The sequence below is a fragment of the Pollicipes pollicipes genome, unplaced genomic scaffold (genome assembly GCF_011947565.3).
Source record: "Pollicipes pollicipes isolate AB1234 unplaced genomic scaffold, Ppol_2.1 Scaffold_4740;HRSCAF=5597_pilon_pilon_pilon, whole genome shotgun sequence".
Lineage (NCBI taxonomy): Eukaryota > Metazoa > Arthropoda > Thecostraca > Pollicipedomorpha > Pollicipedidae > Pollicipes > Pollicipes pollicipes.
In genome coordinates, this window is record NW_023596545.1 from 7494376 (window position 1) to 7504993 (window position 10618).

Sequence of the window (10618 nt, forward strand, 5' to 3'; positions counted from 1 at the left end):
AGACGAGGCCAGCACGGCGTTCTGTGGGTACGCTGTATTGGTATAAAAGATACATGCGTCTTGGAGGTGGCGAGCAGTCTGGTGAGGGAGGTCGTCCAGGAAGCCTGTGGTGAAGAAAGTCGCTGATACGTAACACTGGTGGGATTTGAGACAACCGCTGGTACCAAGTTCGACGACAAGGAGCGCTCCATCAGAAATCTGCTGCCGCAAGGATTCGCACTAAAATAATTGTTCTAGCGCTAAATAACATTTCAGCTGCAGTTACATGCCGCTAACCTCGCATAGAAAGACTGGTCCAACTGATAGCCTCTCCTGTGGTGCGTCACCCCAATAAAGCCTTCACCGTCGTACAATCAGTGCGGTGCGGGGTGTGGTGAGGGTGGCGCTTTCAGCACGGGGTGTGCTGCTGCCATCGGGCCTGGGCCTCGCTCCCCGTGGCGTCCGACCGAGGACGCGGGGTCGGTCAGCCGCCGGCCGGTCCTGAGTGTGCAGTACCGCCCGCCTCATGCGGTCCTCTTGAAGTGCCGCGTGGCCTTCACGTTGGAGGTTTTGTGTTCCATCGTCTGCAATGACAGCGAGGCAGGAGTCATCGACGCGATCAGGAGCGGTCGCGGGTTGTGCGAAGCCGGGCTGCAGCGCGTTACGAACAACAATCCGAGTCACGGAGTGGGCTGGGGGGGAAATGGTCATGGTGACATATACCTTGAGGTGTTAGTGAAGAGAAGAGCATGTGCCAGGTGTGTTTCTGGGGCATGGAGTTATGATCCAAATGTACTGTGCCAGAGCTATCACATTTGTGGACATTCCGTGCGGAAACTGACGCCAGCAGTCCAGGCGACCCGCCATGTTAACATTCATCGTTAAGATCACAGGAATTCCGTTCCATAGGCCCATGGCCATCACCGGCCCTCCGAGATTGCCATCAGCCACGGCTTAACGCCTGCGCTGACACGCGGAGCCGAACACTTGGAGGCACAGCAATGCGCTGGCTGTACCTGGCCCAAACAAGGCCCTCATTGAACATGTGCTGGCTGCAGGCGCGCAGCCAGGGCCTCGGTAAGGGGAGGGGAGTACAGGGTTGACAAAGAGCCCCCCCAGACGAAGCGCCGGGTATGGCCTATTCGTTAATAGGGGCATGCTGTTCTTTGATATATACATATATACATATACATATACATTACATATATATATATATATATATATATATATATATATATAGTGTGTGTGTGTGTGTGTGTGTGTGTGTGTGTGTGTGTGTGCGTGTGCGTGTGCGTGTGCGTGTGCGTGTGCGTGTGCGTGTGCGTGTGCGTGTGCGTGCGTGCGTGCGTGCGTGCGTGTGTGTGTGTGTGTATGTATATTTACCCTCCATAACTGAAATGGAAGATACACGCTAGCACGCGATAAATTCTGTCCTATGTTTATAATCAATAAACTGAAAAAAGCAAGCGTTAAACGACCGCGTAAATCAATCACCGGTGCTCTTCATTTTACGATGGTCCAGCCGACTCTGTACACCGACATAACTCAGAAACTTCGTCAGAATTTTGATTTGGGTTGTCCAGAGATATCTAGGACCACAAATGTAGATTTAAGGTCAAAAATGTGCATTAACGAGGCCAAGCCACGTTTGCTAGCAAATTTTCATTCAGTCAAAATCGATTTGTGGTTCAAATTAAGCACGGTAGTTTCGAGCGTGCGCGCTTGCATGTCTTAACACGCGCCTGGGTGGCCGGTTAGATACCCTTCGCTCGGGGGGGGGGGGGGGGCAATTTGACTCCCCTGAGATCTCGGGAACTGAGACAGCTAGAAACACCAAATTTACAGGGTGTGTCGACCTGTACGTGAAGTCACTTAGGTCAAAGTTTGAGGTTCCTATGTCATGACCTTTGGGTCAACTAAGGTCAAACAATGTCAAATTTCAGGTTGGTCTCCAAAAAGCCGCCAGAACCCAGATAACTGTTTCTAAACAAAAGCTTACATGGTCATTTAAGGTCAGTGACCTTGTCTGACCTTTTGAAGGTTATGGCGACCAAAATCATACAGGACTGCTCTGAATTTTCCATTTCAATAAGCGACAAGGATTACACTAGGTAGTATGTTCCTAAAAACAACATGTTCGCACTGGTCATTTTAGGTCAATGACCTTTTCCGACCTCTAAGAAGTCCATGGAATATGTATCATGCGGTTTCTCCTATCAATAAATTATAAATGAGCACCAGAAAGTGTTCCATACAGCTAACCTTACAGGAATAAAACAGGTTGGTTTTAATCTTGGTCTGGCCTTCATATCTGACCTTAGGTCAACGTAATTTGCTCATTTAATATTTGTGTTGCCTAAGAAAGCATCTCAGAGATGTATGGCTTCGTCTAACACTCCGTTGTTGCATCAAATTGAACGATTCCCTGGAAATTGACTTCCCTGAAACCATGGCATAACTTTGAACTGCCGCAGGTCAGCGACCTTACAAGGTACATGTAATTTTTATGCCAAACGATCCACTATTCATTTGTCTACAACTATGCAAAATCCGGTGCGCCTACACCGCGCCGCTCGGAAACCATTCTGGAAAGGCCTTTGGGGGGGGGGAATTTGACCCCCCACCCGAGCGCGTGTGAAAACAAACCGACGCCAGACGTCACAGTCTCCGTCGGCCGCCCGGAGTTGTCCCCGCGGTTTATACGCGGCCGTGGCCAACAAGCGGACGAAAATGATGATGCATTTGAAATAAGCTCCGGAAGATCTTAGGACATAAAATCGCGCACTAACAGATATTTCGGTCTTATATTTAACCTCTGCACTTTTAGATCGTTGATTATAACGGAATGGCCTTAAAAACGCCGCGCAGACGTGCTAGAATTTGGTGGTGGAGCTGGATAAGTCGAAGCAGAACCTCTATTTTTCGTGTTGCTGTCATTAACCTGTCTGGAGGAAACCTCAAAGTATTCAAAAATCACCCGGCCTAATCTTTGGACTTATGAACTAATTTTGAAATACATTCAAAAACGTTATTTTACGGTGGTCGTTGTTGCGTGCACGGCGCCCGCCGCCTGACGTTACACGCAATGACCAACGCCGTTCGGTTTTATGGAAACTGCAGCCCAGGCCATCCTTGCTTTCTCGAGATTGTCGACGTGTCATTGGGGCTTTACGCCGCACCCAGCTGCTGATGCGATATGGCGTCGCCTGCCTCTTACCCTGGCTGGAAGGGCGGGCACCCGGAGAATCGAGCCCGTACCTCTGGTTTCCCAGACGCGCAATAGTTAACGCAGGCTACGCTACCGGCACCCGGCGCGCAGGCTCAAATGTTTTGATGTTAGTTGTTTCAACAGTCCACTCTGCAAAAGAATGAACGTTCTCAAGCAAACATGGATGGCCTTGTGCGTTTTTAAGGTCATTTCGACCCTCCCCACTCAATACTCATTATACCACTTCCTTCCGGGAAAGGGGCCCCATTCAGTTGAACAATACGAGGTACATTACTGTTCCCGGTCAAGGGCTGAAGCGCCATCCTGTCTTACCGCCGTGTGTCTTCCCGCTGTGATTCTGGCGACACGAGGCGGGATCCCCTACCGATCCGGATGCCCTTAGAGGGGTAAATACATCATACCACATTGGTCCGTTCCCTGACGCGGGAGGCCTTCTGATCCGCGCAGCTGACCCGGGCTCCACAAAGGAACCCTCAGTGATGCAACAGCATCCCTGATCGCTGCAGGCGGTTAAATAATTGCCACGTAGACTCCAGTTCAGCTTAACGGGCCACGTGCTGGAATTGGGTTAGAGGGCCCACCGCTCAATACTGGGGGCCCTGACCGACACCGGGTGTTCCCAATGCCTGAATGGGAGCACTCATCAGAAGCTTTCATGCTTCTTTTCAGCGTCAGAGGGGCCAGACCAACATAAAAGGCCCCCTGTCATTCGGGCTCCCGTGCCCGTCCCTGTTGGGCAAATATTCCCCTGGCCGATGTGTGTGTCCCTTGTTGACACAGGATGCCATGTCAGGCACGGCGGGCTCCTTAACGAAACACGAGCCCGGCCGATGTAAATCGCGGGCCCGGCCTTAGTCTCTGCTCTGGAAAATGAGTCCCCAGAGCTCGGACCGCACGGAGCCGACTGTTCGTTGTTGGTGATCTCTGGCCGAAACAGAGGATCGCTCTGTCTCAGGGGTGAATATCGGTGCAAGAGGTCCTCTTACTGATATTTGAGATCACGGTCCTGTCGGTGAAGTCCTTAATGTGACCTACGGTCAGCCCATCAGTCTTCCAATCGGGCTCTTGATGTTTGGTCTCGAGACCCTTTGACCCCCCGTCCGGCCAACTTGAACAGCGTTCCGACTCGGGACCACTTGCCGTCACAGGACCTCTGTTGGGCACCATGGCGCCTGACCAACACAGGAACCCTCATTGTGTCAGAGACCCTGAACATTGCGAATCGCGGGCCCTGACCTAGTTCCTGCTCGGGAAATGGGTCTCAAGGGCTCAGACGGGCATAGAGCCGACCGTTCGGTGTTCGTGGTCTGTGGCCGACTTAGATATCCGCATTGTCTAGGGGTTCCTAAAACGGTGCAAGAGGATCTCTGTCTGATATTTAAGGTTGTGATCCTACGGGCCGCGATTTTTTTATGTGGCCTACAGCTAGTCCTTCGGGTCCTTACGCCCTCCAACAGGGCCTTTGATCGTCGGTTACAGTGGGCCGCCCCGGGCCCCTCTTCAGGCCTTATCGAATACTTTACTTGGTCGGCGCGGGGCCCTTGCGAGCACAGGATCCTCTGTTGGGCGCTGTGGGCCCCTGACGGATACAAGGCCCATGACCAGTGTAAATCACTGATCCCGGCTTTAAAGCAGATTGTAAAGAGGGTCCCTAGCCCTATACCGACACGAAGCCGACTGTGCGGTACTGGTGGTGCCCGAACGACATATAGGCTCATATCGACTCAAGGCATCCTCGATCTGCGTAAACGGTCCTCTGCCTGTCGTTTAATCGCTCGTCACTGCGGGCCGGGGCCTCTGAATAAGACTTCGACCAGTCTTTCGTGCCCATAGATCCTTCAAATGTCCCCTTGATCGTCGGACCCGGTGGGCCCTAGGTTCTTCGGGCCCCCTCGAGCACTACCTCTGGCCGAGTCGGGGCCCTTTGTCAACACAGGGCCCCCATTAGGCGTTGTGGGCCCCCAACCAATGTAGATCGCTGGTTCCAGCTTTGTCCCCGCCTGGGAAATGGACCATAACGCCCATGCCACCACGGTGCCGAATACGCGTTGCTGGTGGTGTCTGGCCGACAGGTAGGCCCTTATAGACCCAGGGGCCCCTGATCAGCGCACAGGGCACTCTGGCCGGCCTTGGAATGCCCGGCCCTGCGGGCCGGGACCCCTGAATGCGACCTCCGTCCGGCCTTTCGGACCCTTAATCGTACGTTCCGAGGGGTCTTTCGAACCCCTCGGAACCTAACGAGGGGGGAGGGGGCGGCACGCACCCCTCTGTGCTCCCCCCTGCCTGCGTTACTGACTGACTGGCTCATTCGTGCCCCGAGGTTGCGCGTCTGGCGCGGCATGCATAGCCTTCGCAGAGCCCGTACCAGCTGAGTGGGCGTTATCAGCTGGGGCGGGTTGACTCAGCTGACTAGCAGCTGATTACGCCCACCTGCCGTTCTCGCGCAACGGTTGACAAACCGTTTTTTGTGATCATCCTGTGGCGCAACTGTGCGTTGGAGTGAACGGCCTGTCCTTTTTTCTTTTTTGTGGACAATGCAGCATCTAGTGTGTACCGCCGTATTAGCTGGTCAGTAACGTCAGATAGGCAAAGTGCCGAGATACGCAAGGCCCATCCGAAACAAAGACAGAAACGCATTGCCAGCCCGCCTGACACTCTTGGCCAGCTGCCAGCCGAAGGTGTGGCAAGACACAAAACTCGTGTACCGGAACGCGGGCTCACCTATGTTATCACGAATGTGGCCAGATGTGCCGCATTCCCCAGCTGCTCTATGGATAGGGCCGAACCAGAGTGAGGCCCGACCGCAATACTCAAAGGAAGTATTCGACATTTATATGGAGTTTTGAACTGAAATAGCCAGCTGGAAGACCTTTTGGCGCCGTTCACAATCCTGCATTTCCTAAGACCTAAGCCCCTCTGGTTTCTGAGCTAAACGTCCGCGAAAATGGGGAGAAGTACATCAGAGAGCGTATTCCAAAGTCACCTTGGCATTCATGATATCATAATAACGCCATTAAAATCCTGCCATTCCATAAGCTATGCTGCGATCAAGGCCAGACAAAAATATATTTGTTGAGGCATTGGAATCGGGCGCTTGTGAGCGTGATTTCCAGATATAACTACCGTTGACTGGTTCTCAATAATGCTGTACAATGTATGATGACATGATTAAACCATGACGCATTGGGTAGCATATTTACTAAACCGCGAATTGTGCTGTCGCCACGCCAGTCGCCATTGTGCTGTCGCCACGCCAGCGTGTTAAGCACCGTGGACCCCAGGGCCAATCAACGGACTGGAAATCATCCCGCTGATTGGATCGCCGCCCGGCTTCCGTGACGGACAAGGACGCCGTCCCGCAGCTGATCAGCCGTGCCGAAGCGTTCCCCGACCTTCGGCCACCGGGTTTGATATCCGCTGCCGCCGTTCCCGACCCGAGGTCGATGTCTGGAAGTCGTGGGGCCCCGCGAATCAGTGGACCCTGCGGTGCGTGACAAGTTGTTGACCCGGTTACTTCGAGTTTTTTTTTCGGCTACCTGGCTTGTGTCTCCAAGCTGACGGGAAGCACGCGACTGATAAACCGGAGTAAACATCGCGTCCCTGGCGATGAGCATGGGGTGGGGGGTGCATGTGCTAGAGGATACCACGATGCTGACCATGTCCATGGCGTTTTCGGAGAAGGCTCTCGTGATGATGATCTTGCCCTTCGAGCTGTCCTGCTCTTGGATCAGGGAGTCGCCCTCCTTGCGAACCACGTTCTGAAAGGCGACAACGCTGGTGGGTCACACGGAAATTACCTCGGTAGGTCATTGGTTCAAATGTCCGGGCGTTCCTGGCAAACTCCGTTTACCGCCACGGCATGAACGGGTGTCTAAATACGCCAGTATGGGCTTCGTCTCTTTATCTAAGTGGTGCGACCAAACGTGCGTGTCACCGTTGGAGAACCACGCACTTGCTATCAGTCGATATAGAGGTCTTTGAAACTCTCGTTTTTTATCCAGTGTACTTCATTGATTGTATTGATTCAGTGTACTTCAAAAAACGCTTTGCAAGCTACGTTTTCGTGCGATCTCTGCAAGTTATAAAATAATAGAAAGAATCCATCGCGGTGCCACGAGTCTATGCCGGCCAATACACTTCTCATGTGAGATTTAGTCTGCTCACCTGCGTTTTCTCTCCAGACATAAGGCTGCTTTCAAATGCCTCATCCACTTTGAATGTGATCTCAACCGTCTTCGTTGCTGAAACCGTCCGAATTTTGTACGTCTCTCCATCTTGACTGACTTGTACCGTTGGGTTGGAATTTGTCATCATCTTCCGCGGGATCCACGGGACTCCTGGAAGCGACAATCAGTTGTCAGCCTCTGCCCTCCCTTCTGACACCGCCTGGCACGTTGTCCTGTCTCAGGCGAGAGACACAGGTGGCTGTCTCCATGGGGCGGGAGCTGCGTGAGTGCCGACCAGGTTACGGCGGACGGCAAGTCACCAGGTGCTTTGAACCTGGGGGGGGGGGGGGGGGGGCGGCGGCAGCCGCGTGAGTGCCGAGCAGGTTACTGCGGGCGGCATGTCATCAGGCGCCCTGAACCCCAGGGTGATGATCATCAGATGCACCCCGGTGTATCTCAGCTCAGGCTTCTCAGACTCTTGAGAGCAGGCAATCGAATTGTTCCGGTACGGCACGGTGCGGACAATAAGCGTGGAGGCCGAGCAAGCTCTGCAGGCCCTGCCCCTTTACAGCGTGGAGACCGAGGAAGCCCTGTAAACCCCGCCCCGTTACAACGTGGAGACCGAGGAAGCTCTGTAAACCCCACCTCTTTACAGCGTGGAGACCAAGGAAGCTCTGTAAACCCCGCCCCGTTACAACGTGGAGACCGAGGAAGCTCTGTAAACCCCACCTCTTTACAGCGTGGAGACCGAGGAAGCTCTGTAAACCCCGCCCCGTTACAACGTGGAGACCGAGGAAGCTCTGTAAACCCCACCTCTTTACAGCGTGGAGACCGAGGAAGCTCTGTAAACCCCACCTCTTTACAGCGTGGAGACCGAGGAAGCTCTGTAAACCCCGCCCCGTTACAACGTGGAGACCGAGGAAGCTCTGTAAACCCCGCTCCGTGACAATAGCGCTCATGCACTGAGATATTACTTTTTGAAGTCGGTATGGGGGGGGGGAGGCTCAGCCGAAAAGTTTGAGCTGTCCCACAACCCGATTTCTCTCCGGATTTCGGCCACTTTGATTTGCGTCCTCGATGTTAAAATCGAAACACGCACTTCTCAAAAATATTTCACAGGTTAAAAATTGTTTTCCTGCAAAGGAATGAATTCCCGTTTCAAGCTAATTTGAGCGGTCGTTTCTTGAAAAGCTTAGAATGGGATGGAATTCACAGAAAGAAACATCTTTGTAAGCCTTGCCTAGAGATAAGTTATAACTGCCGCTCTCGCTGATCGTGTTGCATAACCCCCGCAGCTACGATTATGCAATAAATACACTGTCCACCGCAGGAAAACACGCGTCAAGTTCTATCCGGGTCACCCTGTACTTTTAAAAGCTGTTGCATGTTGCAGCGAATTGTTCTTTATCCCGATACAGATTTTACCATTTGAAAAACTTGTAAAGCATTAGCAGACTGGCCTAAAATATGAAGGATTGATTGACAAAAAAAATGTGTGCCTTCAGGATGATCCTGGCACACATTTAAAATGATGCCAAAAGTGATGTGTTTAGGCACCTACTACCTGTTATACTATTAGTTAAGATCACCGTTCTGTGTTCACTTGGCCCAGAATTCCCTCTTGAGGGGGCTCAGAGTAGCATTGGGGGAGGGGCGCACAGCTCTGCCCAGAGGTCTACAAACTCCAATATGCTTCACTTTGGACGGTTCGTCGCCCCGCTCACCGACCCCGCAGCATTTGCCGGGATCTCAAGCGCGAAACCTGGGATCCGGGACCGGGATCCGCGATCCATCTGTGGGATCCACGTCCCGTGCTTATGATCAGCTGTCGGCTCACTACGTTGAAACGCTCGTGGTTGTCTCCCCGAAATAACGGGCCGGGACTCAATCAAGCCGAATAAGATCTCTCGCCCCCAGCAAAACCTAACTAGCACACGCCAAGATGGGCGTCCTGCCAGGAATACCAGTGTAGCTAAAGACACGCATGCGTCTCGACACTGTTGGCAGCACGTTGAGCTCTCGTCGCTGTTCTCGTACGCAACGTACCGCTGGACCAGTGCCGCACCGGCACGAGCGCGGCGCTTCTGCGCGACGTCAGGCGAAGAGGTCGCATAGGGTCTGATACGGGAACAGAGCAGTGCCGCGGCGTGCTGGGCGACAGTCACGCACACCACCCGGCCGGGTGGGTAACCTTGCAGCCGTCGGCAGAGGTCAGACTCGAAACCCTCGCCCGTGGCAACCGGTTAAGAGTGACCGTTAAGTGGCTGGAGCTGCTGTTGGCGCGCCTTGATGCTTGCCGACTCACCGATCGCGCTGAAGAATGCGTCCAGGTTTTCGCTCTTCTCGTGCTGGTACGTGCCAACGACGGACGCCATCGCTCCGCTCAGGACCGCCCCCCGCCGCGACAAGTGACGCAACTATACAGCACAGCGGAGCGGGGCGGCCCAGCTGGCGCGCTGCAGCGCCCGGGGCGGTGCGACCGGGGCGCCTCTGGTGGCAGCCAGGTGCACTGCCGGCCTGGGCAGAACAAGTGTTGGGGGCGCCAATGAAATCGAGTGCTGTAACAGCGGTGTGCATGTGGATGTATGTGTATATGTATGTATGTGTGTTTGTATGCATGTCAGACCGAGCAGCGGGATGCAACGGTATGTGTGTACGGCTTCGGTGAGGCAGTATTCTGTGCCTCTCTCGCATACATACCGAGGCAGTGGCGATAAAACTGGATCGGCAAATGGGCATGAAGAATTAACTCTACACTCACGAGACTCGACCGTCGGCCATCCGACGTTTCTCACCCTATGCGTGGCGCTCACGGGCCTCGTGTGGAGAAAATCGAGCTCGTATCTCGATATGCCCCCACCGCCGCACAAATTTTCAAAGGGTTCCAATTTTGCACAGTGGACCGAGGTGGAAGCAGCATTTGAGAGTGCATGCATAGACAGCATGGTGCAATTTAAAACCACAGATTGGACAGAAATGATAGTATTTTCGTCCTCGTTCACTTTACTTTCTTATCTAATACAAAGTCATTCGCTCGTTACAGGTGCCCCGAAGCTACCGCTCAACACACGCCGACCAAGTTCATCGACTTTTTTGCCTCGGCCTTACGGCAGGTGGCTGGTGCCTGGGAGGGATTGTTCGCACCGTACTGCGCCACAACACAACTGCCCGGGCCTAGATAACCACAACACGACTGCCCGTATCTAGATTATCGTGTCTTTGACTCCTTTGACCACTTTCCAGC

The 10618-nt window shown here is 53.4% G+C and overlaps 1 protein-coding gene across 1 annotated transcript; it reads right to left on the reverse strand.

The window, feature by feature from the left end:
- Nucleotides 1-18: 18 nt before the first annotated feature.
- LOC119099352 (fatty acid-binding protein) lies at nt 19-9805 on the reverse strand. The gene is made up of 4 exons (XM_037222481.1): nt 9680-9805; nt 7373-7545; nt 6865-6966; nt 19-563 (listed from the first exon to the last, which is right to left on the reverse strand). Exons 1-4 carry the CDS (start codon nt 9747-9749, stop codon nt 504-506), a joined length of 405 nt encoding a protein of 134 aa, XP_037078376.1. The 5' UTR covers nt 9750-9805; the 3' UTR covers nt 19-503.
- Between the last annotated feature and the right edge of the window lie 813 nt (nt 9806-10618).